This window comes from Vipera ursinii (genome assembly GCF_947247035.1).
Source record: "Vipera ursinii genome assembly, chromosome: 2".
In the NCBI taxonomy this organism is placed as follows: Eukaryota; Metazoa; Chordata; class Lepidosauria; order Squamata; family Viperidae; genus Vipera; species Vipera ursinii.
The window spans coordinates 73,474,638-73,495,883 of NC_139513.1; the positions used below are offsets into that span (position 1 = coordinate 73,474,638).

The following is a 21,246-nucleotide window of genomic DNA, read 5'->3' on the forward strand; positions in this document are numbered from 1 at the left end:
GCCCCCAGGGGGAGGGCCTTCTCTGTGGGCGCTCCGGCTTTGTGGAATCAGCTGCCGGTTGAGCTCCGGATGGCACCGGATCTCCGCTCCTTCCGGCGCGGGTTAAAGACCCATTTATTTGAACAAGCTGGCCTGGCCTGATGGGGAATTACTTAGGGTTTTAATATTTATATATATATTTTATTGTTTTTATTGTGGGCAATAATTTAATTCCTTTTTTAACTTTTTTACTTTTGTAGTTTTAAGATATGCCCTGTTCACCGCCCTGAGTCCTTCGGGAGAAGGGCGGTATAAAAATTTAATTAATTAATTAATTAAATAATTAAATAAATAAATAAGTCAGATATGGAAATGCCATTTACAGAAATTCAACCAAGGCATTTTTGACACAGTGTGGCTGTCCAGTCTCTGCTTGAACTAGCAAAGGCGAGTACACAAGTTCCTTAAGCAATTGTATTTTTTTTCTAATATTCAACCAGAATCAACATTGCTGTTGTATAAGATAATTAATCCATGCCTTTCACTCTGGGATAATAGAGAATGAGTCTTGATGCAGGATCCAATATGGGTTGGTCACTCGCACTGGAACCCATCATGTGTGCGCACATTCTGCGAGACAGAAATTACCTGAAGATGGGCTCCAGTACGAGTCCGAAAGCTTGGAAGAAAAAAACGCTGGTCCCAGTGACCAACCCAGATTGGATCATGCAACATTATCCTGGGACACGTATAACTGCCTTCATTCGGGAAACAAAACTTGATTTCTGTATTAACCATCATACCAACAGTATGATGGACAAACATATCTCAGGGAGTATCTGTTTCACAATATAGGCACCATCCCTGAAAAGGTCTGCCTCTGAGGCCCCCATTCCCTTACCTTCTTGTGAATTGTGAACAATTAAGTGTCCTGCTTTGGGGACTGCATAGAAAAAACAGATTCTAGTATGTGAAAACAAGTTTGTAAGTCCAAGGGAAATAGATGGTGCCAGGACTTTGAACAAATCCAGAAACCTACTGAATGGTTAGGCCAGAAATTTGGGGACTTTTTTTTTTGCTTGAGGGTGGAAGAAATAAAGGAGGCAAAACAATTGTTCTAAGAGTAATAAGACCTAATATATTTATTTTGCCCCTTTGTTTTGCATACAAAATAAGCAACAAATCATGCTGCTGAAAATCAGCAGTGTTTGCTGTTTGATCTCCAAGCATTTGATGTAGGGTTTGCAAGAGACCAGGGGTGTACCTCTAGTTATGTTTTTACTGGCTGCAAACCATATCATCAAGTACACATGGCTCAGTTCTCAGACTGATATCAGTTCAAAAGATGGCCTTCTCCAAGCTCCTAATGCCCACTAGTTTGATAGTTCATAGAAAAGTAGTAAAAAAGAAAATGAGGAAAGTCTTGCCCTAATGTATGTTGATACTGGCAATTAGTTCAGTTGCTGGCATTCTTGTTACCCTGCCTCCCCACCCCTTTCCTCTCAATGCACTTTGCTAAAGAGAGAAAAATGTGTGCTTGGAAAAGGAATTTCCGTTGGGTTCAGGCAGAAACGAAAAGCTTGACCCTTGGGAAAAGATGGGATGATAAACAAATCAGTGATAAATGTAGACAATATCACCAAATTACATTGACCACACTCATTTAAAAGAAAAAAGAAAACTGAGACTAATGGCAATGAAATGGACGCATCCCAGCACTGGCAAACATAAATATGAGCAGGAAGCTGGGGCTGGCATTAAATGAGGTAGATGAGGGTACAAAAGATTCTCCTCCAATGTCTAGTGGCCAGGCAGAAATAAGATGCCTATCTGGGGCAAGTAGAGATCCTCCATAAGTTGCTGCTGAATTATAACTCTGTGGAAAAGGAGAACGTCTGAAATTATTGGAAACCATAATATTAGCCGTATTTATTCAATTTATCAATTCAAGTATTTAATTCAACTTAACCGAATGTTTGGAAATGATAATTCCTATGGGATTTAGGCAGAGACCAAAAGCCTGGCTCTAGGAAAGGATGAGATGGTAAACAAATCAGTGGAAAGTGATATTAAGTTGAGTTAAGATGGCATAAGATTGAATTAAATCAAATGTACCTTTCCTTTTAATTCTCCCATTTCTTGACTTAGTAGTTCTTCAAAATTTTAAATTTAAATTTTTGGTTATTTATAAGAATTTTCTGTGCCTATGGAAAAAAGAGTCACGGGGGCTTAGTGGGGCTCAGAAAGTTGGGGATGATGGGGACGATGATTTTACAGATACAGTAATAGTCACGTCACCACACACCTTTCAGCCAGACACGGAAAATAAATAAATAAATAAATAAACCTTTTTTGTCAAAGTACATGTGTACATTGAGATTAGCTGAGCCTCCCCCCCCCCTGCTCTCTCCCCCCAACACACAGTGACAACAAACCCTCCATCCCACCACACCATGTGAACCAACTACACCACACACCGGCCTCCCAAGTCAATTCTGCATAAGATTATGTCCCATTTAAAAGCCTAACAGCCACGGATAAAAGCTATTTTTCAGCCCCACCAACAACCCTTCTATCCGGCTAGCGCAGGGCTCTTCAACCTTGGCCCTTTTATGACTTGTGGACTTCAACTCCCAGAATTCCTCAGCCAGCCTGCCTGGCTGAGGAATTCTGGGAGTTGAAGTCCACAAGTCATAAAAGGGCCAAGTTTGAAGACCCCTGGGCTAGCGTTTTACAGGAGGGTCATGCGCATTCCCAACAGATACGACCCTCCCACCTTCACACAGGCACCCCCAACAAAAACCAGGACGGGCGCCAGATCTCGACGTAGCCCTTCGCACGTGAAGGAGAGAGCGTCCCTTACGCCAACCTCTCTTCCTCGACCCCTGTCATCTCTCAGCCAATGAATACTCAGAATTTCGGTTCCCTCCGTTGCTATTAGTCACCGAGGGCAAAGAAGAGAAGAACGAATCCTCCAATAGCTTTCCGAGTTTGGCGTGGCGCGCGCGCTCCGATGGCCGGAGCTGGGGACGCTGGGAAGATGGCGGCGGGAGCGTCGGTTTCGGTGCCGATAGCCGACTTCGCTTGTGCGGATTTCTCCGACTTGCGGGAGATCAAGAAACAGCTGCTAGATGTGGCGGAACGGAGTCGGGAACGCGGCCTTCAGCATAGTGGGAAATGGTACGGGGCGGCGGCGCCTAGGAGGAAGGACTTTTGTAGGCTGCTGTTCCGATGTGCCGGGAGGTGGTGATAAGGCGGGAGGCTTTGAGTTGGCGAGCGGGAGGTGGTGAGGATGCTTTTATGCCAGGGGTCTTCAAACCTGGCCCTTTTATGACTTTTGGACTTCAACCCCTGGCTGAGGAATTCTGAGTTTAATTGCACAGGGTTAGTTTAATCTTTTTAAAATTGGTTTTAACTTTTGTATTGCTGGTTTTTTAACTCCCTGTAAACCGCCCTGAGTCCTCAGGGAAAGGGCGGTATATAAATGCAATAAAATAAATAAATAAGTCCACAAGTCATAAAAGGGGCCAAGTTTGAAGATCCCTGCTTTATGCAGTTTGACTTGTGCGGGCATTTGCTGTGCGATTGCTAAGAGCCGAAAACGACTTGATGACACATAGGCAATCAGAATCAAGGCAGGCAGTTGGTCAAGTCTCAGAAATAATGGGACCGCCCTATTGAATTCCTTAACAGGCCTGTGGCGTTTGGGGTAGGTGGGTGGGTACAAAACAAATTCTATTCAGTTTATAAACAATAGCAATAGCACTTAGATTTATATATCGCTTCACAGTGTTTTACAGCCCTCTCTAAGCGATTTGCAAAGTCAGCATATTGCCCCCAACAATCTAGGTCAGACATGTCAAACAAGGCCCAGGGGCCAGATCCGGCCCGCGAAGTGGTTTCATGCGGCCCCTGAAGCCATCCTGGAAACAGTGAGGGAACGGCCCCCACTGCCTTGGCCCTGGCCCAGAGACCCTCCTTCTGCCAGAGACCCTCAGATCTGTCCCACTCCTGCCCAGGCCCCCCATAGGCACCCTTAATGCGAACGATGTAGAGCTGGCCATGCCCACCCAGTAGGCCATACACACTTTAGCCACGCCCACCCAGTAGGCCACACCCACCTGGCCTCCTGAGGGCAACCGCAATGCTGATGTGGCCCTCAATGAAATTGAGTTTGACACCCCTGATCTAGGTCCTGCTCATCATAGCATTTTGATCCCTATGGAATCAACTGCCAACGGAACTCCGGACTGCCCCCCCGACCTTCGTTCATTTCGCCGGGACCTAAAAACCTGGCTCTTTGAGCTATCTGGTCTGGACTGAGGGGTTTTAATGTTTTTAAATTGTGATTTTAATTTTTTGGGGCTAGACTTAATTTAATTTTATTTTAATTTTATATTGTATTGTTTTTAAATTTTGCCTTGTAAACCGCCCTGAGTCCTTCAGGAGTAGGGCGGTATATAAACCGAATAAATAAATAAATAAAATAATAAATTTTAGCAAGCAGCCTATAGATTTGCAGCTTTTAAGGTAGGAGTTGCAGCTGGAACAGCTTCCTTGAGTGTGAAGTTATACACCAAAGGGAGTTTTTGTATGAGTCTATGATTGCTGGGTTCATACACAATGAGCTGTAATTTGTTTGATTGGGATTTATTGAATAATCTGTAATTGATTGACTTTAGAAAACATGCTAAGATGTAAACTGAGTTGCAAGCCAAGAACTGGTTTACAGACTGTCCAGCCAGAACTGAGGAAATGATATTGTATAAACTTAGACAATATGTTACAATTAACCAGGCAGTTTATAAGCAGTGTTTGCTCTAACACAGTAGATGTTATTGTTGCAGGGCCTCAGAACTGGCCTTTGCCTTGGACCCTCTACCCTTGAATGAACTGCCTCCTGTTCCCGAACTTACAGAGGTATGGATAATTGTCTGTATTGTCTATAATATTAAACTAAAAATGATTACTCCAATGACATTGTAACATCTAGGGACATTGTATATTAATAGTTGGTGATATATGCAAGTTAGTTGCTAAGCCTGCAGCCCCAAATTTACTTGTGAATGTTTCATTGAACATAATTTTTAGTTATGATCGTATTGTGTGTATCTGACCTATTGTTTGTTTGAAAATTTTTAGCCTGAACAGCTCCCAGTACTACTTATTGAGCAAGTAAAAATCGTTGTTGGCATTAGGATTACAATTTTTAAAAAAAGATATGAAAAAGAAAATTGATGAGTTGGGAAAACAAAAATACTCAGGAATCAGTTTAATAAAGTAAGATCTTAGCCTTCAGCCTGATGGAATGGATTTTAGACTGTATTGAGACTGGTAAATCCTCATTATCTCAAAAGAGATGATAATTCTTTTTGTGAAAAAGAGGGTGAAGTGAACTTTTAGTTTGTACTTCATTTATATTTATTGCTCGATCATTAGTAAATGATTTGTGGGAAAGGGTTTCAGACTTTAAATAATTTTTATGTAACAATATGTGCAACTATATTTTTAGTTGTGTATGATAATTACTTTTGATTTTCATTCCTGAAGCATAATATTTTGGGCAAATTTTAAGATGTCCTGGTATTCTATTGAATGTTTCATTTTTCTCTCATAGCCCAGCTATTCTAGAATTGTTTGTAGTTTTATAAAAATAGATTTTCTGAAAGTGATTTCTTATGTTCCAAACATAGTGTAGGCCTGATTTGCTAAATTTTGCACACAACTATTTAAGAGTACTTAAACTTACATACTGCTCCATAGAGCTTTATAGCACTCTCTAAGTTTACAGAGTCAGCATATTGCCCCCAACAATTTGGGTCCTCATTTTACCGACCTCGGACGGATGAACGGCTAAGTCAACCTTGAGCCAGTCAAGATCAAACTTCTGGCTGTGGGCAGAGTTAGTCTGCAATACTGTATTCTAACCATTGTGCCACCGGGGACCATTTATTATTAAATCTACATTAATCATTCTCAGAGAAGCACAAATCTTATTTTGTTGTAGCCAATACAGTTTGAAAATTCATGATTTAATTAATTTATTAAATTCACAGTTTAATGTTGCTGTTTATAATAGAAGTTGGGAACAGGTGGTCTTCCAAATGTTATTGAACTACAAACTCCTAGCAAGCCTCAGTATGTCCAGGCTATGTTGATTGTAATTCAGTACTCTTGGAAAGGGATAGGTTTTCCCACTTTTAAGGGAAGCCTGATGTTCAAGAAAAATATGTTCTTTCCCACAAGCTTCCCCTTCCAGCGATGTATCATTTGTTATGGAGCTGTTTAACGCCGCTTTCTTTTTTCCCACAGGAAGATGCTTGCGATCTGGATGCTTACACTCTTGCCAAATCTTACTTTGATCTAAAAGAATATGACAGAGCAGCCTACTTTTTAAGAAATTGCAAGAGCCCCAAAGCCTATTTTTTGTATATGTACTCCAGATACCTGGTGAGCTAAAACTACTTCCTTTCTGTTTCTGATGGTCAGATCAGTGTGATAAATGTGAGAATATAGTATGATCTACCCTTGCTTAATCTCAAATTAATTGTTCTTTGTTTTCAGTCTGGTGAGAAAAAGAAAGATGATGAGACAGTGGATAGTCTAGGTAAGGAATCCAAGGTAAATCTTTCATATGACTTTGTTTGATTGTTGATATGCAATTTCTTAGGCATATTATTCTTTAGAGGAAGGCTGCAGTTCTTAGCATAGCTAGGCAGAAAAATCAATTCTCAATAGGGCACTATTATGAAAAACACAATAGCCTAACACAGTATAACACTGAAAACGATGTAGCTCAGAGTTAATAAATTCCAGACCAGATAATCTAAATCAGGAGTCTTCAAACTTGGCCCTTTTATGACTTGTGGACTTCAACTCCCAGAATTCCTCAGCCAGCATACCTGGCTGAGGAATTCTGGGAGTTGAAGTCCACAAGTCATAAAAGGGCCAAGTTCAAGACCCCTGATCTAAATGGTGCAGATACGGTATATGTGTTTTATCCCTAATTGCTGTGTAAGAGATTTTGAAAGCCTGAGAAAGACTATTTTATCACCTGAAATATAAAGCACTTCTGAACTAGCTACAAATTGGAAGGATGTGAAGTTGTAAATTACACATCCATTGTTAACATGCAAACTATGATTGTATGACAGTGCGGAAAAGGTGACAATTATAGTAAAAGGCAGTTTTCTTCCTCTACAGGTCCCTTAGAGAAGGGACAGGTGAAGAATGAAGTTCTGAGAGAATTAAGAGTTGAACTTAGCAAGAAGCATAAAGCCCGAGAATTGGATGGATTTGGACTTTATCTGTAAGTTTGTATGAGACAACGAGTAACGTAAGCTATATACAAGCATTTGCATTCCGACGTGAAGCAGAAATTGTGAAAATAGCAAAGCTTTTTTTTTTCCATTTACTTGTTTGCCATTCATTGTGCAGCGTCATAAATCGGGGCAACACGATTGCAGAGGTTTTTTTTTTTTCAGTCTTTGCCTTTGTGTCCCATTAGGTATGGAGTTGTGTTGCGAAAACTGGATCTAGTGAAAGAGGCTATTGATGTGTTTGTTGAAGCAACCCATATCCTGCCATTGCATTGGGGAGCCTGGCTGGAGCTTTGTAACTTGATCACAGACAAAGAGACGGTAAATGGTGGGATAACTTCATGCCCAGTCTTTGTTTTCTCCCATGGCTTGGTCATTAAGCATTGGCTGACCTAGATTTGGTATTGTTCACGGTGCTTTTCTGATGAAGAATAAAATAAAATAAATCTAGCTAACATAAGTAAATACTGTATTTATTGGCGTATAACACGCACTTTTTCTTCCTGAAAATAGGGGGCAAATGATGTGTGCGTGTTATACGTCGATATAATTTAAGGTTTTTTTCCTGAAATTTCCTTTTTAAAATGAGGTGCGTGTTATACGCCGGTGCGTGTTATACGCCAATAAATACTAAATAGCTTTGGAGGTTTTTAACCTTAATCCCTTCTGAAGATGAGCAAGCACAGTGATTCCTACAGTTCAGGGGAGGTACTATAGACTCCTTCTCTAAGTGTCTTCCTCTTCTATTTGGTGCTTGCTGCCAGCTGAAGTTCCTGTCCTTGCCAGATACCTGGATGAAGGAGTTCTTCCTGGCACACATATACACAGAGCTACAGCTGATAGAGGAGGCCTTGCAGAAGTACCAGAGTCTCATAGATGTTGGGTTTTCCAAGAGCACCTACATAATCTCCCAGATTGCAGTGGCCTATCATAACATCCGAGGTCAGTGAATCTTTTTAGGCTTGGTGTGGGAAGGTCTCCTTTTCAGTTCCGTTATGCGCTGATCAGAATAATAGAGTTGGAAGGGACCTTGGAGGTCTCCTAGTCCAGGGGTCTCCAACCTTGGCAACTTTAAGACTTGCGGACTTCAACTCCCAGAATTGGGAGGCTGAGGAATTCTGGGAGTTGAAGTCCACAAGTCTTAAAGTTGCCAAGGTTGGAGTCTCCTGTTTCTAGTCAACCCCCCCTGCTCAAGCAGGAGACCCTATACCAGGGGTAGGCAACCTTGGCTCTTTTATGACTCGTGGACTTCAACTCCCAGAATTCCTGAGCCAGCTATGCTGAAGTCCACGAGTCATAAAAGAGCCAAGGTTGCCTACCCCTGCCCTATACCATTCTGGACAAATGACTGTCCAATCTCTTCTTTAAAACCTCCAGTGATGGAGAACCCCTAATTCTGAAGGCAAGCCATTCCACTGGTTAATTGTTTTCGCTGTCAGGAAATTTCTCCTTAGTTCTAGCTTGGTTCTCATCTCGATTAGTTTCCATCCCTTGCTTTTTGTCCTGCCTTCTGGTACTTTGGAAAATAGCTTGACCCCTTCTTCTTTGTGGCAGCCCCTCAAATATTGGAACACTGTTATCATGTCACCCCTAGTCCTTCTTTTCACTGGACTAGACATACCAAATTCCTGTGACCATTCTTCATATATTTTAGCCTCCAGCTCCTTAATCATCATTGTTGCTATTGATTTTCATTTTGTTAGTTAGGCCCCAGTGTTCAGATCTGTCGAGATCCATCTGGATCTTGAGCCTATCTTCTGGGGTGTTGGCTAGCCCTGCCAGTTTGGTGTTGTCTGCAAATCTGATGAGTTCTCCTTCTATTTCCTCATCTAAATCATTTATGATCACGTCGTGTTGCTTTTTCTTCAGATATCGACAAGGCATTATCCATCTTTAATGAACTAAGAAAACAAGACCCTTTCAGGATAGAAAATATGGATACCTTCTCCAACTTGCTTTATGTCAGAGTAAGTACCTTTTTTTCTCAGCCATATTTTAACAAAATACTCCCGATTAGCTAACATACACATATTTGGATATAGAAAGATGCAGACCATCTTCCTGCATCAAAGTGCTGGAGAAGAGGACAAAAAGCAGTGAAGGGAGGACATACGCAGACAGTTGCATGTGACTTTACTACAGATAGTTTTCAAACATTCCAAATCACTAAAACATCTTACACTTTTGCTGAAAATCAAGATCCCTTTAAATCAAGCTGGTGCTCACTTTGATACATCCATATAGGTTTTCTTGGCAACATGGGTCATTTCAGGATGGTTGTTTGCCTTCCCATCTTCTCCAAGTACTAATGTCTGATCTTGCTTATCTCTTTCCAAAATCGTCCGGTTATCTAATGCTGTCATTTGCTGTGGCTTTACTGAAAACTAGATAATATAATGCTTGTGTTATTCGGTTACAACAGGGGTCTTCAGACTTGGCCCTTTTATGCCTGGCTGAGGAAATCTGGGAGTTGAAGTCCACAAGTCATCAAGGGGCCAAGTTTGAAGACCCCTGGGTTACAATATTGCTACAATAATCAAATCAGGTTGTGGTGTATTCTTATGCCTTTCTTTGCTTGGTTATCTAGAAAAAAACAGTAACATATTAGTGGAGCTCGCTTGATGGATTTATTTCTACAATTGTAGTGTGGCACAGTCAAATTCTTAAGGTGAACTAGGTAGTTAACCAAGTGGCTGAATTTGAGACCTGAACTACTGTTTTTCCTAATTTCCTTTTGCAGCGGAGTAAATTTTCATTTTTCCCCCCACTCCTCCCCCCCCTTACTAGGGTATGAAGCCCGAATTGAGCTATTTGGCCCATAACCTATGTGAGATTGACAAGTATCGTGTAGAAACTTGCTGTGTAATTGGTGAGAAACTTTGCATTTTCTTTTCTTGAAGAAACTGATTTTTTCCCCCTCTTAAACAGTGCCAGTGAAGCTATTATTATTATTATTATTATTTAACTTAGGGAACTATTACAGTTTGCGTTCCCAGCATGAGAAAGCAGCCCTCTATTTCCAGCGAGCACTGAAGCTGAATCCTCGATATCTTGGAGCATGGACCCTTATGGGGCATGAATACATGGAGATGAAAAATACATCAGCAGCTATTCAAGCATACAGGTATGTGTGGAAGAGTCAAGCTCAATTGCCTGGGTTTGGAATTGCTTTAACTGGATGTCACCTTTTACAGAAATTTTACCCTGTCCCAAACTAAATGCCCTGGGCATCCAATGAGAAAAGATTTATAGCAATAGCAACAGCACTTATACTTATATACCACTTCACCGTGCTTTAGAGCTCTTTCTAAGCAGTTTACAGAGTCAGCATAATATTGCCCCCCCAACAATCTGGATCCTCATTTTACAAACCTCAAAAGGTTGAAAGGCTGAGTCAACCTTGAGCCAGTCAGAAATGAACTGCTGGGAGTCAGCAGAATTAGCCTGCAATACTGCCTTTCTAACCACTCTGCCAGCACAGCTCTTTTATAGAAAAAAAATTATTTACTGAAAGCAATCTATTTAGCTTGTCGATCAGAAGGTCGGCAGTTTGGCGGGTCAAATCCCGAGTGCCATGTAACAGAGTGAGCGCCTGTTACTCGTCCCAGCTTCTGCCAACCTAGCAGTTCGAAAGCACGTAAAAATGCAAGTAGAAAAATAGGAACCACTACGGTGGGAAGGTAACAGCGTTCCGCGCGCCTTTGGCGTCTAGTCATGCCGGCCACGTGACTACGGAGACGTCCTTGGACAAGCGCTGGCTCTTCAGCTTTGAAACGGAGATGAGCACCGGCCCCTTGAGTCGGAAACAACTAGCAGGCATGTGAATAATAATAAACCTTTATTGTCAAAGTACAACATGTGTACATTGAGATTAGCTGAGCCTCCCCCTGTGCTCTCTCCCCCCAACACACAGTGACAACAAACCCTCCATCCTACCACACCATGTGAACCAACTACACCACACACCGGCCTCCCAAGTCAATTCTGCATAAGTTCACAGAGATTATATCCCATTTAAAAGCCTAACAGCCCACGGATAAAAGCTATTTTTCAGCCTGTTGGTGCGGGGGAACCTTTACCTTTACCTTTTATAATTATGGTGCCCACAGCCTGCGTAGGGGGAAAAATGACAGGAAATAGGATTGTTTTCTCTTACTTAGGAAAACAAAGGGCAGCTGTTTGTTCCCTTGGCAGGAGAGAGTTTCATAAAGTGGAAGCTACTATAGAGAATTCTTGCCACTTATTTTGCTTTCCCCTCCCTCACATGTAATTCATTTCTTTCCAAAATAAAGAAACCTATATGATGATTTTAACTATATTACTTTTTTTTTTCTTCAAATGCCCTCTTGTTAGACATGCCATTGAAGTGAATAAAAGAGACTACCGGGCATGGTATGGCCTGGGGCAAACATATGAGATTCTCAAGATGCCATTTTACTGCCTGTATTATTACCGGCGAGCCCATCAACTCAGGTAAAACAGCGAGCATAGTTATCCCTATTGCTGTATTTTTTAAAATCAACTATCCTTGGTATGTGAAGTTAAATTATTATATATGAAATCAATTATTTATTTGGAAGTATCTGTTTATAAAGAATAATGCCCTGCAAATGATAAAACCTTGGTTTTCAGTGTTGACTATTAGCTTTATTAAAGGCAAAGGAGTATAAATTACAAAGAATTACTAAAGATATCAATTTCATAAACTAATTATTGTGGGAAAATAAGTCCTGTGCTTATTCAGTGCTAACCTACAGGTTTTTTTTCTTTTGGCCCAGTGTGGTAAATAAAGCTATGAAATTAGTTGATATTGGAGGAAATTTTTCCAATAGTTAAATCTGAAAAATACCACTGCCAAAATCTGACAGGTCTTTAATTTTTTAACTTTGTGGTGAAGGCAAGTGCTCAGCAAGCTATAGATGATTTTAAATGATTTTAATCTTTTTGTCAGCTAGGTATCTTGTGTTTTTCGCAGACCCAATGATTCCCGTATGCTTGTTGCACTTGGAGAATGTTATGAAAAATTAAATCAGCTAGTAGAAGCCAAAAAGGTACTAGAAAACACAAATTTTTTTGGGGGGGGAAGGGGGGGATTTGTGGATCCATGGGGAAGCAGATAGGGGAATTATTGCATGTATTATGTTGCCCTAGTCTGTGCATCATCCTTTGAGAATGGTTTGTGAGAAGTAGGTCATATGGCTAGGCCAGGGGTAGGCAACCTCGGCTCTTTTATGACTCATGGACTTCAACTCCCAGAATTCCTGAGTCAGCCAGGAATTCTGGGAGTTGAAGTCCATGAGTCATAAAAGAGCCAAGGTTGCCTACCGCTGGGCTAGGCTATCTATCTTAAGAAAGGGGACAAAAAGCATCAAGTCCTTCCTAGAGTGGAATGAAAAATTTGATTATGATGTACATTTATTTTCACACTTCCACATGCCCCAATATAATAGGGACCAGTCCTTTCTTATTGCTTCATATCCTAAATTCTATTCCAGTATGAAGAAAAAGAATTGTCACTCAAACTTAGTGTTATATTTTCATTACCAAGTCCCGATAATAAAGTTACAAAATGCAGTCAGAATATCTTAATATAAATATTACATCAGAATCAGTGAAAATCCTAAACATAATTAGTATTTGTAGTTGTCAAAAAGATTTTTTATTATAATAGTGTTGCTCAATTTGTGCTGATGTTTGGGATATTTTTGCCCAGGCTGAACAAGGACTGGTTGGCAAATATAACAAACAATACGATTGCAAAAGAATCATTTTTATATTAACCCCATTTGCTAGTCTGATCTATGATGTTAAGTGTCCCAGAAAATGCAAAATTCCGTAATCTTTTACACCAACCCCTGACCAATAATTCAAAAGTAATTTTTTGCTGTGCAGCAATCAGTATATGAGCCATCAACAAAAGGAAATGGATTTGATCATCTATAAAATAATTTATGTGACATCCCTGATACATTTTAACTAGCTTACTCACTGGTGTGTGTGTGTGGGGGGGGGAAATGTCACATGGTGACGGTAACAAACAGTGAGTGTGCATTTTGCCACCTGAATCTGGAGCCCAAAGATGTGGAGAGTTGGGTGGCATACAAGTTTAATAGTTTAATATTCTTTACTTGATCTTTGCTTTTATTCTTGACAGTGTTACTGGAGAGCATATGCTGTAGGGGATGTGGAAAAAATGGCACTGGTGAAGCTAGCAAAGTGAGTATGGCATTGCATTTCCCTTGCCTTACTTTCTCTATTAAGTCTGGAATGTTTCTGTTTTAAAATAAAAGAGAAAGTGGGGCTTGTAAAGGCACATGGGCAGTGGATACATCATTGTGCCACGGGTATTTTTCTGTAGAAATGCAGTTCATGTGTCATTAACATTATAGGCTTCTACCTAAAAGCCCCTTGCGGAGTGAATCATGTCCTACAGCTTTGTACTCAAAAGTATAATGCTGAGTTGGTACCTCCTGCTCAGCTGATCCTTTTATCCTCAGTCACGAGCATCCTCTTACCACTTGTGTCTTTTCTTAGGCTTCATGAGCAGTTGAATGAATCAGAACAAGCTGCCCAGTGCTATATCAAATACATCCAAGATATCTATTCTTGTGGGGTAAGTCAGCTCTAAATAAGTTTGGGAGAGCACAAGAGGGGAAATATAGGGAAATCCTAAAAGTCCTTACAGGTAGTCCTTGGCTTACGGTGGAATTGGGACTGGATTTTCTGTTGTAAACTGTGATGTCACCTGACCGCATCACTTTGCAGTTGCAGTCCCAGTAGTCGCAGTTGCCATCATAACCCCAGGATTGTGCAGGTTGTTGGGTGAGAAGAGATGGGAGTTCCCAGCAAGCAAGCTGGGGGTTACCGCAGGCAGGTGCTAGGGAGCAGGGAGGGGAGTGCCATGGGTGTGTGGAAGGTGCCCACAAGTAGGCATGGGGACGGTTATAATTGCAGGTGGCCCACACTTTGAGGGTGCTGAGCTGGCCAGAATTTTGAAGACTCGTGTTAAGTCATTTTTTTTCCAACTATAGCTGAAACATTTAGTTGTGACCTTGAATGGTTGCTGAACGAATGGGTGTACCTATATTGTATCCCAGGAAATAGGGGAGAACTTGGAAGTAAGCACCGCCTTCCGCTACTTGGCTCAGTATTACTTCAAGTGTAAGCTCTGGGATGAAGCCTCAGTCTGTGCTCAGAAATGCTGCGCCTTCAATGATGTGAGTAACCGCTACAGTTTAAGTGGACAATTTTTCACTGGGGCTTTATACCTGTCCCCATATGTATGTATACATCATTAATGTATGGCTCACTTCTCCCCCTTCATTTGTGGCTAGGCCAGAAGCTGTGTCCTCCAGGCTTGGTGTAATTCATATCTAAAATTAATCTGGCAGAGCTACTGCTTTAACTTAAGATGGTAAAAAAATAATGCCCTCTGGCGAGGTGGATGGCAAATAAATTTAGTGAATGAATAAATAATTATTTAGTAGAGATGGCCCTTATTATTTTCAGGAATTCCATTCCAGCTTAACTAATAGATAACAAAACTGCAGCCAATGAGATCTTGACAAAAATTTATTCTACGGGGTCTGAAGTACTTCTTCCAAATAGTTCTTTGGTTTATTCAGACATTCACGTATTTGCAATTTGCAAACTTTTGGCTATTAAAATGGTGGCAAATATAACACTGGGCCTATTGCTTTTCTTTCTTATCAGAGAATGAAGTTCTTTAAATTACTACTGACAGATCCCAGAGAGGATATAGGCCATTACAAGAAATATTCATTTAGCTGCCTCCTCCATCACATATGATCAATACAAAAGGCAGCATGTAGCTAGCTGTCTGCAGAATTCACCTCTACTAAGCTGCCATTCAGCTATTTAATGGACTAAGGAGAGTGATATTGTAATATTCCCATATGCACATGAGATTTACCTTTCCTATATATCCTTTTTTCCACCTTTTTTGTGTGTGTGTATACATTCTTTATATGAAGCATTTACCTATTGGTTTAGTTGTAATTTAGCTTGGTTTGCCTATGACCTGTTTTATATCAGCATCCTCCCTTTTTCTTTCCTCATGCATCTGGCTTTTCTTTCTAGACAAGAGAAGAGGGGAAGGCTCTTTTGCGACAAATCTTACAGTTACGAAATCAAGGGGAGACATCAACTACAGAGGCAGCCACACCTTTCCTGCTTCCTTCTTCACTCTCTGCCAACAACACTCCAACCCGCCGAGTGTCCCCACTGAATTTGTCTAACATTACCCCTTGAACTGAACTACCTTTCTGTGCTGGCTCAGTTGACAGGATGATCCTGTTGTAAACTGGGCCTTTCTCTGGAGGAAGGCTGTTGTATTCAATTCAGATGGATGACCTCACGTTGCTGAGGATGACTTGTCTATTGTATTGTAGCCATGAAATGGTAATAGCTCAGACCGTGCAGCGAGCTGAGTTCACGTACATCTCAGTCTTCTTACAAGTCTGGCACCCATGTGGGTGAGAGAGAAAACCCTTCTTTACACTGGCTGTGGGGTTGTTTTCTGTTCCTTTCTTCATCGCATTCCTTTCGGAGGATGTTGTGGTTAAGATGCAAGTTTATCAGATTTGCATATGTGAAACAGTATCACATTTGTTTGAAATTGAAAAGGAGCGTCTGTGAGCAGATGACTTTGTCTTTTGATTATGTGACTAATAAAAGTTTACCTTACAGGAGCAACAAGGTAGAGAACGTGGATGGAAAAGGGAATAGGTCACATCTAATTCAGTGTAATAATGCCAGGCTGAAACTGGTAACATAAAGTGGTGGGTATATTGTATGCCAGCAGGTGCAGTGTTACTGCTTTCCCACATGGGCTCTAGAAATTGTAGACTATTTTAGTTAATCTTTTGTTGATCAAGAAGCAGAGGAAATTACTTGAGAGCAAATCCATTCATTTCTTTGATTTAGCAGCTTGTAAATGTTCGGTTTAAACAATGACTCTGTTATTGTAACCTAATGATTGCGACCAGTCTTTAAATGCCATATCTGTTAGAATTCAGGAAGCATAAAACAATTTTTGTGTGGTGAAGAATCAGGTTATCTACCATTACCATGTTTTTATCAGTATATTTTCAAGAAATCAGATTTATGACTTCTGACCTGTTTCAAAGATGTTGAGGCTTCAGTATTCATATTTAGAACTTTAATCTTCCTCCTCCTCAAGGACACTCAACATGGTAAACAGCCTTCCAAATTTATCATACAAATAAGCTATATAGTTAGTTCAGCCACCATCCATAATTGCTTGGATCATCTAATCATAAAATAATTCTTATAAATAAAGTAGAAGTAATCTGAAATATCCCATATTTCTATAATTGTAAAATAATTCAACCCACTCTTGTACTGTATGGCAGTCATTAAATTCGGTGCCTTGTTATACTAGTAGAAACTGAAGCCAGACTGCCACCCTTTGAATAGCAGATCTTGTCAACATCCAGCTCAAGAATCCAAATAAAAGTCCAGGTTCACTTCGTTTCTGAAAAGCTTACTGTTTATTGAATACACAGCTTGATTATGTTGAAGAAAAACTAGCTCTGAGATTCCAACACCAGTTCATAGATTTAAACAATAATTCTCCTAGCCAAACCCCCAACATCTTACGTAATACATATTAACAAGTTCACTTTGTTATGGGAACCATCTGTTTCAAATCTGCACCTGTTATGGTGTCCTTGACAAGGCTTCAGCCTCTCATGGTCTCCAGCTGAATTGAAGAGGCTTCATTTCTCCATTTAAACGACTTGAAAGGAACATTCTCTTTCCCCACCCCCTTAATCTAAAGGCAAGATGAAACGCAGAGGCACCTAGCTGCCAAAGCTTCAACCTTGACAGATCTATTTATTTCCAGATCAGAATCAATAAGTTTGTGCACAAGACGCTTCCTGCAAAATAATCAGAATTGTGTTGGTGTTCTAGATGTATCCCTCCTCTAGCCTTGGATTGCTGCAAATTATTTCATGAACTAATGCCTCACATGATTATCAAAATCTAAATACTGTACTGGAAACTTGCCATGAAAATTAAATCAATGTGCTTAGCAATATGCTTGCAAGTACACCATTCAATCAGGATTTTGCACATTCTTTGTATTGAGTGTAGTTGATGATTTAGGCACTGAAGAGGAATATTGGAGCCAATCGGATTTCATGGCCCAGGATTTTTCTGAAAAACAGTACATTTGTGCAGTTAATGTTCTCAAAGATATTTCTTGAAATAGCCCTGTATGTATTATGCTCTTAACAGAACATTTTGCCATATGAAAAGCCAGCTGGTTGAAGAAAAAAATAAAATGGAGGGGAACTTGTTTTCTGCTTTTGAACAAGTTGCAAGTTATGAAGTTCTGATTAGCTTATGGTTTACATGCTCAGGAAAGAGTATACATAGTCCTTTGCATCTGCTCAACTATGTCTATTGTTTGACATACATTAAGCATGTGGCGTGGGTTTTTAAAAAATCTTAACCAGAAACATCAGTAGAATTTTCAGACTGTTCTATAGAACTCCTTCATGGGGTTCCATGAGACTATGGGGGGAAATGTTCATGCAAACCCTGCCAATTATCTATCGCTAGAGCTTTGCCTCTGGATCAGAGGCCCGGGTTTTGTTTAAAGGTTCCATGGCCTGAAAGTTGAAAACTCCAGTTGTGTACCTTAAAAACAATGGCTCCAATGTACATAGTATTTAATGAGGAAGGATCAAGTTGAAAAATGTCCTTTACAGGTTATCTTTACACACGACTGTTCAAAACAGATTGAAAAAACTACAATCTTTCCTCTGAATTATTTATTATTTATTTATTTTATTAATTAGATTTCTATACCACCCTATTCCCGAAGGACTCAGGGCGGTTTACAGGGCAAAGTTAAAAACAGTTAAAACAGTACAAAGGTTAAGATAAAATTAAAATAGGATTAAATAACAATAGCCCAAATTTAAAAATTAAAAATTAAAACCCCTCAGGCCAGGCCAGATAAATCAAACAACCAGGTTTTTAGGTCCCGGTGAAACGAACGAAGGTCGGGGGCGGTCTGGAGTTCCACAGGCAGGTCGTTCCACAGGGCAGGCACGCCCACGGAGAACGCTCTTCCCCTGGGTATCACCCGCCGGCACTCACTGACCGGCGGCACCCTAAGGAGGCCCTCCCTGTGGGAGCGCACAGGATGATGGGAGATTGATGCTGGCAGCAGGTGCTCCCTAAGATAACCCGGACCCATGCCATTTAGGGCTTTATAGGTCATCACCAGCACCTTGAATCTCACCCGGAAGGCAACCGGGAGCCAATGAAGCTCGCGGAGGAGAGGTATTACATGGGAGTATCGGAAAACTCCCATCACAACTCGCACGGCCGCATTCTGCACCAGCTGAAGACTCCGAGTGGTCCTCAAGGGCAGCCCCATGTACAGAGCATTGCAGTAGTCTAACCGGGAGGTCACGAGCGCATGAGTGTGCATAGGGCATCTCAGTCCAGATAGGGCCGCAACTGGCGCACCAGGTGAACCTGGGCAAAAGCCCCCCTGGTCACAGCTCCTATATGATCTTCCAAAGTGAGCCGTGAATCCAGGAGGATGCCCAAGTTGCAAGCCCTATCAACGTGGGGTAACACCTCACCCCCCATAGTTAAAGATGGACAAAACTGGTTCATCCGAGATGCCAGTATGCACAGCCACTCAGTCTTGGGATTGAGTCGAAGCCTGTTTCTCCCCATCCAAACCCGGACCGCCTCTAGGCAAGGGGACATCACGTTGAGGGCATTGCTGGGTTGGTTCGGAGTGGAAAGAAAAAGTTGGGTATCATAAGCGTACTGATGATACCCCACCCTGAAACCACGAATGAGCTCGCCCAGTGGCTTCATATAGATGTTGAACACCGACTGCAAGCGGCCCAGGAGGTAGGAGGAGAACCACTGTAAAACAGTGCTCCCCACTCCCAACCCCGAGACGCCGCAGTAAGATACCATGGTCAATGGTATCAAAAGCCACTGAGAGATCTAACAGGACTAGGACAGAGGAGCAACCCATGTCCTGAGCCCGCCAGAGATCATTCACCAGCACGACCAATGCCATCTCCGTGCTGTACCTGGGCCTAAAGCCCGATTGGTACAGGTCTAGATAATCAGTTTCCTCCAGGAACAAGGGAAGCTGGTACGCCACCACGCTCTCAACAACCTTTGCTAAAAAGTGTAGGTTGGAGACCGGACGATAGTTATTTAAAATAGCCGGGTCCAGGGCAGGCTTCTTGAGGGGCCTCACCACCGCCTCCTTCAAGGCGGCGGGGAAGATACCCTTCCTCAAAGAAGCAGTTATTACTGCCTGGAACCAGCCTCGTGTCTCCTCCCGGGCTGCATACACCAGCCAGGAGGGGCACAGGTCCAATAAACACATGGTAGAACTCAGTCTCCTCATGAACCTGTCCACTTCATCCAGGGTCACAGGATCGAATTCAGTCCAAATGGCATTCTCAAGACTGCTCAATTCCTCCCCATCAGTCTCTGCCCAGTCAGAGTCCAAACCGGCCCGAATCTGAGTGATCTTGTCCGCAAGATGATGACTAAACTCCTCAGCCTGCCCCTGCAAGGGCTCCCCCCTCACCTCCTGATTAAGGTGGGAGCGGGTCACCCTAAACAGGGCGGCCGGGCGATTATCAGCGGACGTGATGAGGACAGTGAAGTAGTTAGACTTCGCTGTCCTCATCGCCACGAGGTAAAGCCTCGTAGTGGTTCTCAACCGCAATCGGTGAGATTCAGACCAGCTCAATCTCCAACTGCTCTCCAGACCCCATCTCCGACGCTTCATCTCCCGGAGCTCCACAGAAAACCATGGTTGATCGCCTCGGTGGCAGCCCTTTCACAGGCATTCACCAAGGCGTCGGCCGAGCTGTGAGTGGGGGAGATAGGCATAGACCCAAGCACCGTCTGGAACCGTTCCGGATCCATCAGGCGCCTGGGGCGGAACCACCTGGTCAATTCCGCAACCCAGCAGTGAGGGGCAGCAAACCGGAAGACCAACCGTAGGAGATGATGATCGGACCATGACGGGAGTAATCGTTGGCGATCCCCCTCCCAGATCATCAAGCCACTGTCCAGATAGAAAAACTAGGTCAAGAGTGTGACCCCCCCATGAGTCAGGCCTGGATTATTTGGGTCAGGTCCATGGCCGTCATGGAAGCCAAGAATTCCCGAGCCAACTCTGGCGACCCCCCACAGGGAAGGGAGGTTAAAGTCGCCCAGAACCATAAATCTGGGAAACTCAACCACCAACCCTGAAAGGGCGTCGAGAAGCCCGGGCAGGGCCATTGCTACACAGCTGGGCGCCAGGTATGTAAGCAACAAGCCCAACTGAGCCCCAGGGCCGTACCTCAGGAGTGACTCACTCCCGCCCACCTGTACAACAGCAGTCTCCTGTGGACACAAGGTCTCCCGAATAACCACCACCACACCCCCGTCCCTGCCCTGAGCCCGCGGCCGGTGAAGCACACAGAAACCTGAAGGGCAGAGCTCAGAGGGAGACCTCCCTCCGAGCCCAACCAGGTTTCTGTAATGCATGCCAGATCCGCGCGTTCCTCCTCGATCAAATCACGGACGAGGGGAGCTTTGTTCACAACAGATCTGGCATTAAAGTACACCAGACTGAGCTCAGGGACCTGATCCCCCTCACCCCCGGATAGACGGGTACCAACTGGAGGGTCGGAGCATGCCACCGCTTGAAGACAGCGGGGGCGTGATTCCCAAAATTGATATGGCCCTCCGTGTAACCGCCTGCTGCCGTTCCCAATCACCGTGGGGATTTGAAACACCACCCCACTGCTGGGAAAACCAGAGGTCTTCCTGCTGCACCACCCCTGTGGCCATGTAATTACATTTCAGGCACTTAGCAACTGGCTCACATTTATGTCTGTTTGTGTCTCAGGAT

The 21,246-nt window shown here is 42.5% G+C and overlaps 1 protein-coding gene across 1 annotated transcript; it reads left to right on the forward strand.

Annotated features, from left to right (window-relative positions):
• Nucleotides 1-2,809: 2,809 nt before the first annotated feature.
• CDC23 (cell division cycle 23) lies at nucleotides 2,810-17,778 on the forward strand. The gene is made up of 16 exons (XM_083351807.1): nucleotides 2,810-3,159; nucleotides 4,827-4,899; nucleotides 6,292-6,429; nucleotides 6,544-6,586; nucleotides 7,183-7,288; nucleotides 7,487-7,619; nucleotides 8,063-8,240; nucleotides 9,168-9,265; nucleotides 10,086-10,167; nucleotides 10,269-10,422; nucleotides 11,652-11,771; nucleotides 12,274-12,349; nucleotides 13,453-13,514; nucleotides 13,833-13,911; nucleotides 14,396-14,515; nucleotides 15,399-17,778. The coding sequence occupies exons 1-16, from the start codon at nucleotides 2,993-2,995 to the stop codon at nucleotides 15,567-15,569; spliced, it is 1,800 nt and encodes a 599-aa protein (XP_083207933.1). The 5' UTR covers nucleotides 2,810-2,992; the 3' UTR covers nucleotides 15,570-17,778.
• Nucleotides 17,779-21,246: the final 3,468 nt, after the last annotated feature.